General features: G+C 37.2%; 1 protein-coding gene across 6 annotated transcripts in view; it reads left to right on the top strand.

Annotated features, from left to right (window-relative positions):
• HECTD1 (HECT domain E3 ubiquitin protein ligase 1) overlaps nt 1–13,320 on the top strand; it is a 99,938-nt gene that overhangs the window by 39,117 nt on the left and 47,501 nt on the right. For all 6 annotated transcript variants that reach the window (XM_059181835.1, XM_059181834.1, XM_059181833.1 and 3 more), the window contains exons 9-15: nt 59–173; nt 1,229–1,403; nt 5,972–6,110; nt 6,300–6,470; nt 11,265–11,487; nt 11,999–12,262; nt 12,372–12,448. In XM_059181835.1, the coding sequence (XP_059037818.1) occupies nt 59–173; nt 1,229–1,403; nt 5,972–6,110; nt 6,300–6,470; nt 11,265–11,487; nt 11,999–12,262; nt 12,372–12,448 (1,164 nt within the window). The remainder of the gene's footprint in view (nt 1–58; nt 174–1,228; nt 1,404–5,971; nt 6,111–6,299; nt 6,471–11,264; nt 11,488–11,998; nt 12,263–12,371; nt 12,449–13,320) is intronic.

The following is a 13,320-nucleotide window of genomic DNA, read 5'->3' as shown; positions in this document are numbered from 1 at the left end:
TGGATTTTGAAATGAATTGTTAATTCTTATATTCAAATGAAATGTTTTTCTTTTCTAGACTCTGTTACGGCATGGTGCAAACCCAGATCTGAGAGATGAAGATGGGAAAACTCCTTTAGATAAAGCGCGGGAAAGGGGCCATAGTGAAGTAGTAGCTATTCTTCAATCTCCAGGTAAGTGGTACAGTCTTTCCTTTATGCCATCTGCTGTTATTTTTCAGCTTCACTTTTATAGATAGAGTTTCTTATGTATGTATTAACATAATATAAATGAACTGTTGCTATTAAATCAAGCAATTATATGCACATACTTTAACATATTATAAACTTTTAACAGTACTGCTCAGTGTTCTTTGAGACTGGTGCATAATTTCAGAATGACAAAACCAAAAGTATTTTTTTAAGATTTTACTTATCTGTTTGTCAGAGAGAGAAAGAGCACACACAAGCAGGGGGAGCAGCAGCCAGAGGGAGAACCAGGCTCCCTGCTCAGCAAGGAGCCCAGCGTGGGGCTGGAGCCCAGGAACCCAGGATCATGACCTGAGCCGAAGGCAGACACTTAACCGACTGAGACACCTAGGCATTCCAAAAACAAAAAGTTTAAGGGGCATGGGAATGTCATAAAGAACAGTTAGGTGTTATATAGATGAAGTAATTTGACCAAATTTATAAGTTTTCACAGAGTAGATGAATCTGAAAACTTTGTGAAATAATTCCTAGAATCAAGTGGAATTTCCAAAATTATTTCCCTAAGTTGTGATTCAGCTCATTGGTGGAACTAACATTCTTTAGTATTCTTGTGCTTGCTTCAGGCAGCACGTGTACTGAAATGAATTGGAACAGTATTATTTTTACAAATGCCTTTGATAGATATAGTATCTTAATTTCAGTTTAATTATTTTTAATTAGGGATACTTTTTTTTCTCTTAAGTATTTGTTTGAGAGAGAGGGAGAGCACACACAAACAGTGGGAGGGGCAAGGGAGAGGGAGAGAGTGAGAGAGAATATCAAGCAAACTCCCTGCTGAGTGTGGGGCCTGATGCAGGGCTCTATCCCATGACCCTGAGATCATAACCCAGGCCAAAATCAAGAGTTAAATGCCCAACTGACTGAGCCACCCCGGTGCCCCGGGGATAATTATAGTTTGAAATTCCGTACATCCTAATGTTTTTTTCATTGAAAGAAAAATTTTCCCAAAATTTATTTTATTGAACAATGTTTGTCTGCAGGTGATTGGATGTGTCCAGTTAATAAAGGAGATGATAAGAAAAAGAAAGACACCAACAAAGATGAAGAAGAATGTAATGAACCAAAAGGAGATCCAGAAATGGCACCTATATACTTGAAAAGGTTATTGCCAGTGTTCGCACAGACATTTCAGCAAACTATGCTGCCTTCAATAAGGTAGTTATTTGTAGTATCTGTGTTTATTGAAAAGGTGTGGTAAGAATAAAATTTAGATTGAAGATTTGATTGGAGATTTAAAGTTAAATCTTTTCTTCTGATTATCTGACTTAAGTAATTTTGAAAATCAAAAAGGCTAGATTCCTAACAGTTTTTGTAGCTCCCTGAGTATCAACTTTAGAGAAATTTTGGTAAGTACAGCAAACATTTATTGAACTTTATGGAGACCTTTTTGGTAGAGGCAATGTGAGATGGTTGTTGGAAATTTACCCAAAGAAATGGGACTTGGCTTTTGCTTACAGTACCCTTTGTTGCAGGTACTGAGGAAGATGTGATTAATGAGAGTAGTAAGTGATAAGACTAGACATACCATCAGGTTCTCTGGGAATATAGATAATTTAACAGTTAACTGGGGTGCAGAGTTGGAGAAGATTTTATGCAGAAGTGAGATTTAAATTGGGGTTTAAAGGATACTTGGGGATTTTGTAGGCAGACAGATTGGAAGGATCACTAGGCAACTTTATGTGCAAAGGCACGGAGGCATGAGTCAGTCCATGCTGTTAAAAATCCTGGTGGCTCTCCTTCTATAATGTGTCTTTCCTGTTCAACTGTTGCTAATACTCTGGTTCGTAGTCTGTAATTTGACTACTGCAGTTTCCTCTTAATTAGTCTTTCTTTTCTCTCTTGCTCTTTTATAATATGTTCCTACATACTAGTCTATTTTATTTTATTTTAAAGATTTTATTTATTTATTTGACAGAGAGATCACAAGTAGGCCGAGAGACTGGCAGAGAGAGAGGGGGAAGCAGGCTCTCTGTAAAGCAGAGAGCCTGATGGGGGACTCCATCCCAGGACCTTGGGATCATGACCTGAGCCAAAGGCAGAGGCTTAATCCACTGAATCACCCAGGCACCCCCTCGTCTAATTTATTTTAAAAATCATAATTACATCACCTTCTGATTTAAACCTCCAGTAGCTTCCATCTGGCTTTAACTAAAACCTCTTTTTTTTTTTTTTTTTTTTTTTGGAAGAGAGAGTGAGAGCTTGAGGGCACTGGGGGATGAGGGAAGAGAGGGAGGGAGAGAATCTCAAGCAGACTTCTCGCTGAGCACAGAGCCTGGACAAGGGCCTTGATCTCACAACCCTGAGTCCAAATCAAGAGTATAACTGACTGAGCTTAACTGACTGAGCCACCCAGGTGCCCTTAAAACACTTGGCCGTACAAAGTCTTACATAAGCCCCACCCATTTCCCTGACCTCATTTAGTACTATCTAACCCCTAGCCCATTACATGTACAATAAGCTAGCCTTTTTTCTATTTTTGAAACACTTCAAATACATTCTTAACTTAGGGCTTTTGTACTTCCCTTTATTGGAAACTTTTCTTATCCTTGGGTCTTTTGGGTGGTTTGTTGCTTCATATTGTTTAGGTCTCAGTTCAGATGTTCCATCCACTGATGTTTTTGTTCATCTAATTTAAATTACCCCTGGGATATCTTTCACATAAATTATGATGTTTTAATGTCTTTACAGAGCTTTCAGTGTCTGAAATCTTGCTCTTCTTTGACTTGTGTTTGTTTTATTGTCTGTCTCCCCTCCAAAGTGAACTCCTTGAGAGCTGGCCTGTGTACAGCTATATTCTTGCAAAGATAAAGAGGTATAGAACAGGGCTTGATATTCAGTAGGTCCTTAGTAGATATTTAGAGCATAATTGAGTGAGTGTGTTTTGTTAGCAGTTGTAATTATTTTAATATTAATGGAGTGTGTTTGGATTAATGGGATATATTTGGATATCTCAGAGAACAATGTTAAAAAGATAGAGAGGAGGCCTTTGAAGGCCTCTGTGGCCAGTGCTAATGAGCCATACTCCACAGTTGAGGAAGGGTCATTACATACCTGTGAGGATATTTGTCACAGTTAATTTTGTGATTTATGAAGATTCCATTGGCAGCCCAGTGGAGAAAAGTACCAGAAGACCAAGAATGAAAACTACATAGGTTCATTGCAAGATGAACTTCAAAAACAGTTGCTGGGGGACTAGATTGGTGGAAACAAATTCAAAAGGTTGAGAGATGGGTTGTATAGGGATTAGTGACCAGTTAGTTGTGAGAGGTGAAGGAAAGGAATAGGTGAAGAATGAGTACTGAATTTTTGAGTGATTGAGAATTTGATATTGGATATTTTAAGTTAAGGAGGTCTTTAGAACAAGTAGATTTGTAAGATTCAAGTGCCTAGAAGTTGACATTAAAGTGCAGGCAGACCATTTTAAGTAGGAGAAAGTGTCAGTAAAATAATTCACTGTGGGGCGCCTGGGTGGCTCAGTGGGTTAAGCCGCTGCCTTTGGCTCAGGTCATGATCTCAGGGTCCTGGGATTGAGTTCCGCATCGGGCTCTCTGCTCAGCAGGGAGCCTGCTTCCTCCTCTCTCTCTGCCTGCCTCTCTGCCTGCTTGTGATCTCTCTCTGTCAAATAAATAAATAAAATCTTAAAAAAAAAAAAATTCACTGTGACCATTAAAGTGCTTGGTTTTTATTCTTCTCTAAATAGGTACAGAGGTATAGGTATGAGTATCCCTCTCCTTTTTTTAAACAAAACTTAGAATTCTCTTGAGGAGTCAGCAAGTTCAATTTTGAACAAGATAATTTGGCCTGAATGTTTTAGAGGACTAGCTGTCATGCCAATAAAACAATCCTGATATATTTGGAGTAGAACTGCTTCATGATAAGGTCATCAGAAAACTATAAAAGTATGCCACCATATAACAGATTCCTTATTAGATGGTTCTTTCTTTCTTTCTTTTTTTTTTTAAATTTATTTATTTGAGAGTGTGTGCATAAGCAAGCAGGGGGAGGGGCGGAGGAGCGGAGGGAGAAAGAGAAGTGGGTGGGGGGGAAAGATTCTCAGGTAGGGCTCCATTCCTTGACCCCGAGCTCATGACCTGAGCCAAAACCAAGATTCAGATACTTAGCTGCCTGAGCCACCTGGGTTCCCCTCGATTGTTCTTTTCTTTTTTCTTTTTTTTCGATGGTTATTTTCTATCACTTTTAAATGTTTCAGGATTGGGGATTGGAATTTTGGAATTACAGGTAATTTTTTTCTCTTTTGTTAATTTGTGTTTCCTAAAGTTTCTACAATAACCTTATGGTACTTATAAAATAAATAAATAGATAAATGTATGTACCTTTGTATGTTTCAGGATTATCTAAATATAATTTTAGTTTTAGTACATTTGATGTTGAATTCTCCAGGTAATAGTTATACACATTTAATTGTGGCAAGTAAGAAAGCATAAGCCTTAGTTAAGAGCTCAGACTCTAGGGACGCCTGGGTGGCTCAGTTGGTTACGCAGCTGCCTTCGGCTCAGGTCATGATCCCAGCGTCCTGGGATCGAGTCCCACATCGGGCTCCTTGCTCAGCAGGGAGCCTGCTTCTCCCTCTGCCTCTGCCTGCCATTCTGTCTGCCTGTGCTCGCTCTCTCCCCCTCTCTCTCTCTGATAAATAAATAAAATCTTAAAAAAAAAAAACAAAAACAAAAAAAAAGAGCTCAGACTCTAGAGGCATTGCAGAGTGGCTACTTCCTAACTATGTGGCCATGAAAAAGGTACTTAACCTCTTTTATCTTAATTGGTTTCTCCTAAAGTGAAGATAATTACATTGAATTCTCTTTAGGTTTGAGAATAAAAATTAGGTATTGAGGTATTGAGTATGTATTGAGTTTATTAGGTATGTATTGAGTGTTGGCATAGTTGCGCCTAATATTTTAGAGGTATTGGCTCAGGTCATGATTATGGGATCCAGGAATCGACACCCACATCAGATTCCCTACTCTTTGGCCTACCATATTCTATAACATATTTGAATTTATAATAAAATGCTTTTTCACTTGAAGAATATATAGTGTTACGAATTTCAGCTAAAGAGAGTTGTAAAAACAAAATAAAGAGAGTTATGATATACATCGAGTAGGGACCACATGCTGTAGAAACTCATGTGTCACCTGCCTTTATTTGACTTTAAGTAGGAATTTTGCTTGTCCATCCTTGTGGAAGTTACTGCAAATCAGGGTAACAACAATATCTATACGTCGGTGCCTAGGATATTGTTATATGCTCAGAAAATACGTGTTAAATGAACTATCTTTTATGTGATAGACCAATTTCTTTTGAGTCTATTATAATTTAAATGTATGTTATATACTTGTTTATTTTATTTTAAAAGAATAGGTTCCTTGTTATAAAACTGAGGTTAGTTTGTATGACTTTATTGAGTATCTGTGTTCTAAGCAAAGCAGTGGATGAGTATAGAAAGAAAAAGAGCCATGCCAAATTGTTCACGGTGGAAGTATTTAAGGATTTGGGATTACTAGGATCTCTTACTTTCCGTTTATATGAGAACATAGTTACATATATTTCTTTTTGTATACATTTATTCAGTTTACTTTTTAACAGAGTGTGTAAACCTTACCATTGGATATTTTTGTTTTCTTTAATGTATAATTGCATTTTGTTTTATTTTAGGTTCTTTTCCTGGCTTCCTAAAATCATTTTATTTATTTATTTATTTTTTTAAGGAAGGCAAGTCTTGCTCTGATTCGAAAAATGATTCATTTTTGCTCTGAAGCACTCTTAAAAGAAGTTTGTGATTCTGATGTTGGTCACAATTTGCCTACAGTACTAGTGGAAATCACTGCAACTGTCCTTGATCAAGAGGTCAGATTTTTATCTTTTTTGAAATTCCGGTAGCTTTAATTCCCTTTAGACAATGGTTAGCAAAATAATTTAATTTTTGTCCTAATTTCAGTAAATCGTTTTGTTTATGAAATTACTGCATTTGTCTACTTCAGGCAGTTAAATTTATTTTTATCGTTTTTCCTTAATTGCCTTTTTGTTTTCCCCCAGGATGATGATGATGGCCACTTGCTGGCTTTACAAATCATAAGAGATTTGGTAGATAAAGGTGGTGATATTTTTTTGGATCAGCTAGCCAGACTTGGTGTAATTAGTAAAGTGTCAACTTTGGCAGGACCTTCCTCTGATGATGAGAATGAAGAGGAATCAAAACCAGAAAAAGTGAGTGATGTTGTTTGCAGTGTTATCAGGAATAGAGTTTTTTAGAGGAAATCTAGTTACAATTTACGATGACTTTTGATAAAATAATGGCAGTATGAGGTAGTACTAGAATTTTTATAAAATTTGGTTATTTTTACTTTAAGATTTTATTTTTTTATTTTGGAGAAAGAATGTGATCAGGGGAAGGGGCAGAGGAAGAAGAGAGAAAATTTGAAACTGACTCTGTGCTGAGTGTGGAGCCTGATCAGGGCTCAATCCTACAATCCTGAGATCATGATCCAAACCAAAACCAAGAGTTGGACGCTAAACCAACTAATCCATGCAGGCACCCCCCCGAATTTGGTTATTTTTAGAAAGTTTATTGATAAAATTTAAAACTTACAGAAAAATTGCAAATAGAGTATCAGAGTGTTCTTTATAAATTCACTAATTATTGACATTTTGCTCAATTTACTTTATTTATACAGACACTATGTGTGTGTATACATTTAAGAAATATTATTTGAAGGGCACCTGGCTGGCTCATTTGGTAGTGCATACAACACTTGAGCTTGGGGTTGTGAGTTTGAGCCCCATATTGGTTGTAGAGAATACTTAAAAGTAAAATATTTAAGAAGTATCTGGGTGACTTTGTCATTTAAGTATCTGACTCTTGATCTTAGTTTAGATCTTGATCCTCAAACGGTTGTGAGTTCAGGCTCTATGTTGAGCTCTATACTGGGCCTAGAGCCTACTTAAAGAAAAAAAAATTATTATTATTTTAATGATTGTATTTATTTGCCAGAGAGAGAGCACAGGCAGGGGGACAAGCAGGCAGAGGTATTAGCAGGCTCCCTGCAGGGAGCCCACCCAATGTGGGACCTGATCCCAGGATCTTGGGACCATAACCCAAGCTAAAGGTAGACACCCAACTGACTGAGCCATCCAGGTGCTCCCAAAATATTATTTGAATATTATTTGAGAAGATGGGTACATAGTGCCCCTTTTAACAACCTAAAACTTCACCAAAAAACTAGGACATTCTCTTGTATAATACTGGTTAGTTATTAAAGTCAGGAAATTTATATTTATTTACTAATAACTAACTAAATAAGTAGATTTTATTTATTTGACAGAGAGACAGCAAGAACAGGAGCACAAGCAGGAAGAGTGGAAAAGGGAGAAGCAGGCTTCCTGCCAAGCAGGGAACCCAATGCATGGCTCGATTGCAGACCTTGGGATTGTGACCTGAGCCGAAGGCAGATGCTTAATGACTGAGCTACCAGGCGCTTCTATTTATTTATTTTTAAAGATTTTATTCATTTGAGAGAGAGAGAATGCTCGAGTATGAGCAGAAGGGAATGGCAGAGGGAGAGGGAAAAGCAGATTTTCTACTGAGCAGGGAGCCTGATTGGAGGTTCAATCCCAGAACCCTTAGATCGTGACCTGAGCTGAAGGCAGATGCCACACAGGTGGCTGAAGGCACACAGGTGTCCCGAAGATAATCTGTTTAAACTCTGATGCTTGAACAAGTGGGTACATACAGACACAAAAAAGAAATTTTGATTATACTATGGGTACCACATACAAAATTAATAGAAAATGAATCACAGCCTGAAATGTATGGGCATATAAAACTTAACGAGGGAAAGGAAGAAAATCTTACTGACCTTGATCATGACAAAGATTTCTTAAATAGGACATTAAAAACTTATATTGTAAGGGTGCCTGGCTGGCTAAGCTGGAAGAGTATCCAATTTTGATCTCAGGGTTGTGAATTCAAGCCCCACATTGGGTATAAAGATTACTTAAAAATAAATAAATTAAAAGGTTATACTATACAAGAGCAAAATAAATTGGTAAATTTTCTTTTATCAAAAGTAATCTTCTGTTCTTAAAGATACCTTGTTTAGAAAATGGAAAGATGAGTTCTTGTTTGGCTCATTGGTTGTGTGTCTGATTCTTGATTTTGTCTCAGGTCATGATCTCAGAGTCATGGGGTCAAGCGCCATGTTGGGCTCCATGCTCAGCTTGGAGTCTGCTTGAGATGCTCTCTCTCCCTCTCCTTTTGCCCCTCTCTTTGCTGTACTATAATATACACACATACATACGTACATAGCTTAAAAAGAAAATGAAAAGACAACCCAGAAGATACTCTTTGTCTAAAAATATTTTATTTGGCCTTCATTTTTGATGGATATTTTCAGTGCCTGCAAGGACTTTTGGCTAATCATTTTCAGAGATGGTCCATTGTCACCTGATGTACATAATCTCCATTGAGAAATTCGCTTTATTTCTCATCTTAGTTCTTTGGTACATAACATATATATATTTTTAAGATTTATTTATTTGAGAAAGAGTGTGTGAGTGAGAGAGCACAAGCATGGGGTGGGTCACAGGGAGAGGGAGAGGGAGAATGAGGCTCCCTGCTGAGCAGGGAGCCCCATGTGGGGCTCAATCCCAGGACCCTGGGATTATGACCTGAGCTGAAGGCAGTCACTTAACCAACTGAGACACCCCGGTGCCCCAACTTAACATCTCTTCTAACAACATTTTTTTCTTCCTCTGGCTATTCTTATGATTTTAAGCAGTGTGACTTTGCTCTTCTTTGTTGTGCTTGGTGTACTTGTGTAAATATGCACGTGTGAGTGTCCATTCCTGCTCAGGGTTTAATTTTCTTTGATCTGTGGGATTAAACTTTTTATCAGATTTGAAACTTTTTAGCATTTGAAATGCAACTGTCTGACCACTTTGTGTGATCTCTGGGAATTATCCAGCTTAATAATTTTCCATTTGTTCTTTGCCTATCCTTTATGGAGTGTCACCCGAGAAATGTGTGGTCCAGTACTCGTTAGAGACTCATGGTGACCACTTTGCCAATTTCTAGAAGTCTTTTTGACTTGGCTCCCTAATCCTGAACTCATCATCCATATGTTCTGTGTGCTTTAGCCTCTTCAAACACATATCTCTATTTCCTGAAGTCATACTGCTCGACTCTCTTTGTGTTTCTTCTTTTTTTCTTTTTTTAAAAGATTTTATTTATTTATTTATTTGACAGAGAGAGATCACAAGTAGGGCAGAGAGGCAGGCAGAGAGAGAGAGAGGAGGAAGCAGGCTCCCTGCTGAGTAGAGAGCCCGATGCGGGACTTGATCCCAGGACCCTGAGGCAGCGGCTTAACCCACTGAGCCACCCAGGCGCCCTCTTTGTGTTTCTTCTTAGCCAGAAATTTTTGTCTGGAACTAAGGGGCTTAACTTGTTTTTTTCTGTTTTCTGGGGGATCATGGTCTTATATTGCATATTGCCCAATGTTTGAGACACTTTTTCACGTATTTTGACTAGCTTTTCGTTGTTTACAGTGCGTAAAGAAGTCTTGGTGCTTGTTAACTCATTGCGGCTTAGAGCAAAAGTAGTTTAAAGAAATTTATAATCCGTACTTTACAATCTCATTTTAGTGTTATAAGCTAACTACTTCAGTTTTTTATGTTCAAAAAAGTATGTAAAAATATTTTTTAAGTGTAACAAGTTTTTTTGAAGTTTAAAAGTGCTTTACCCAGGGGTACCTGGGTGGCTCAGTGGCACCTTCCTTGGTCTCAGGTCTTGATCTTGGTGTCTTGGGTTTGAGCCTGTTTTGGGCTCCCTCCCACTCATGCTCTCTCTGTCTCAAATAAGTAAATAAAATCTTGAAAAAAAAAAAAGTGCTTTACCACATACACATGTATGTACACAAATACCAAGTTCACAATGGTTTTTTTTTTTAAAGATTTTATTTATTTATTTGACAGAGAGAAATCACAAGTAGATGGAAAGGCAGGCAGAGAGAGAGAGAGAGAGGGAAGCAGGCTCCCCTCCGAGCAGAGAGCCCGACACAGGACCCGATCCCAGGACCCTGAGATCATGACCCCAGCCGAAGGCAGCAGCTCAACCCACCGAGCCACCCAGGCGCTCCTCACATATGGTTTTGATGAATATTCTTAATATTTAAATGTTGTCAACACAATAAAATTTTTCAGGATGTCAGGCTAAGAAAACAGTGTTTACAAATTGCTTTTTCTTTTAAGCATGCTCAAAAATCTTTTTTTTTTTTTTTAAATTAAAAAAAAAAATTTGAGACACAGTGGGACGCCTGGGTGGCTCAGTTAAGTGGCTGCCTTCGGCTCAGATCATGATCCCAGCGTCCTGGGATTGGGTCCCACATCGGGCTCCTTGCTCAGCAGGGAGCCTGCTTCTCCCTCTGCCTCTGCCTGCCAATCTGTCTGCCTGTGCTCACTCTCTCTGACAAATAAATAAATAAAATCTTAAAAAAAAAATTTTTTTTTTGAGACACAGAGACAGCACAAGTGGGGAGGATAATTAGGTAGTTTTGTGTAGACCAAATCTGTTGGTCTTCTCTATCAGTACACCTGGAAATGTTGTAACTTAGGTTGTTATTTATATAACTTTTTTTTTGTTTTTAAGATTTCCTTTATATATTAGAATAAGAGAGAGGACAAGCCGGGGGTATGGGGGTCAGGGGAGAGAAGCAGGCTCAATCCCAGGACTCTGGGATCAGGAACTGAGCAGAAGGCAGATGCTTAACTGATTGAGCCACCCAGGTGCCCCTATTTATGTAACTATCTTGACATTTTTAGGACTTGTAAGATTTAGCTATAGGTAATTAGTTGAATCAAAATACATACTAAACTGTAGGCAACTGAGTATATAAGTTCAGAATGGTTTAGTTCTAAATTTGATACTAGGACATATTTTTAAAAACCTGTGAGTATTTGATACAGATATTGTTTTCCTTGTTTCATTGAATAATTTTACACATTTAGGAAGATGAACCACAGGAGGATGCTAAAGAATTGCAGCAAGGTAAACCATATCATTGGAGAGACTGGTCAATCATTAGGGGAAGGGACTGTTTATATATATGGAGTGATGCAGCAGCCTTGGAATTATCTAATGGCAGTAATGGATGGTTCAGATTTATCTTGGATGGAAAACTAGCCACCATGTATTCAAGTGGTAGTCCTGAAGGTGGATCGGACAGTTCAGGTAATGTTTTATTTCTTCTAAAATGTTTTATTAGTTTCTGTAATTTTGATGATTTGTTTTTATGCTGATAATTTTGCTAGCATTGTCATAGAAATAGCACATTTTTGATGACTATAGGCCAATTTATTTATTATCAACAGAGAAAAACTGTTCTACCATGAAAGCATTTAAGAAATGCCTTTTTATTGTATGAGACAAGGAATAGCACTGTACGTACTTTTACTCTCTCTAATGTTATGTAAAACTACCTCTTACCATGTAATGATGAATTGTATGTGTGTGAAGCCTCTTCAAGTAGTATCTTTTCCAAAAGCCTTATATTTTAAAAAATTACGCCTGTAGGAGTGCTTTATGCCTGAATCTATATATATCAAACCAGTGTGAATATACCAAAGAATAGAACTCTGCTAATTTTTTTATATTAAACAGATACTCCAACAGTAGCTTAAAAAATAAAAAAAGGAATATTTGAAAAGAATGAGGTTTTAAAATAATCATTTTGTCTTTATAGAAAGCAGAAGTGAATTCTTAGAGAAGTTACAAAGAGCTCGAGGCCAAGTAAAGCCATCTACTTCAAGTCAACCTATACTCTCAGCACCAGGACCCACTAAACTCACTGTAGGAAATTGGTCACTAACTTGTTTGAAAGAAGGAGAAATCGCTATTCATAACTCAGATGGTCAGCAAGCAACAATACTGAAAGAAGATTTACCTGGTTTTGTATTTGAATCTAATAGAGGAACCAAACATTCATTTACTGCAGAAACTTCTCTGGGTAAGTTGTATAGAATATATAAGTTTAACACATAAAAATAAATGAGTATCTTAAATTGCAGTTTAATAAATTCTGTGAAATGTCCTTTTTTTTTTTTTTTTTTTTAAAGGTTCAGAATTTGTGACTGGTTGGACTGGTAAAAGAGGCAGAAAATTGAAATCTAAATTAGAAAAAACAAAGCAAAAGGTATATTTGTGAGATTTTCTTTTTCTTTTTTTTTTTTTTTTTTTTGTCATTTATACTGACTTGGTAAGGTTTCATTGGTATATTGCAAGCATTTAAAAAATTGGGCCATATAACACAAGTTACCCTAATCTAACATATTTTGTTTTTCTTTTTCTGTGCTCATTATTTTATGTTCCACAGGACATACACATTTCCTTATAATTTTATACACATGCTAAACATAAACATTGAAACAAAATTTGTAAGACAATAAAATTTAAATTTTTGACTTGTTAATGTCACAAAAACTTTGAACTCATGCTTTAATTATTATTACAGTGGTGTTGAAAACATCATTTTATTTTACAATCCTGATTTAATATTCATGATAAAGCAATTTGAATGTCTGGTTCTAGATTCAGATATTTTGATGCTTAGTTTAAACGTCATCTTAGGTGAAATAATTGTTTCAAAAAGATATAGGAGTGGGGCGCCTGGGTGGCTCAGTGGGTTAAAGCCTCTGCCTTTGGCTCAGGTCATGATCTCAGGGATCCTGTCCTGGGATCGAGCCCCGCATCGGGCTCTCTGCTCCGTGGGGAGCCTGCTTCCTCCTCTCTCTCTGCCTGCCTCTCTGCCTACTTGTGATCTCTGTCAAATAAATAAATAAAATATTAAAAAAAAAAAAAAAGATACAGGAGCAAGTGTTTACTGACTCCATCTCTAAAATAACAATAATAATTTTTAAATTTTATCCATTAAGTATGCTTCCTCCCCACCCCACCTCCCCAAATAAGGCTACATAACTCTTGGACTGGCTTAATAGAGAGAGCATGCAACTCTTGATTTTGGAATTTAAGTCCAAGCCCCACATTGGATATGGGGATTACTTAAAA

The sequence above is a fragment of the Mustela lutreola genome, chromosome 7, assembly GCF_030435805.1.
Source record: "Mustela lutreola isolate mMusLut2 chromosome 7, mMusLut2.pri, whole genome shotgun sequence".
NCBI classification, from domain to species: domain Eukaryota; kingdom Metazoa; phylum Chordata; class Mammalia; order Carnivora; family Mustelidae; genus Mustela; species Mustela lutreola.
Note: the sequence above shows the minus strand (reverse complement) of the source record. Positions and strands in the feature narration are given on the sequence as shown.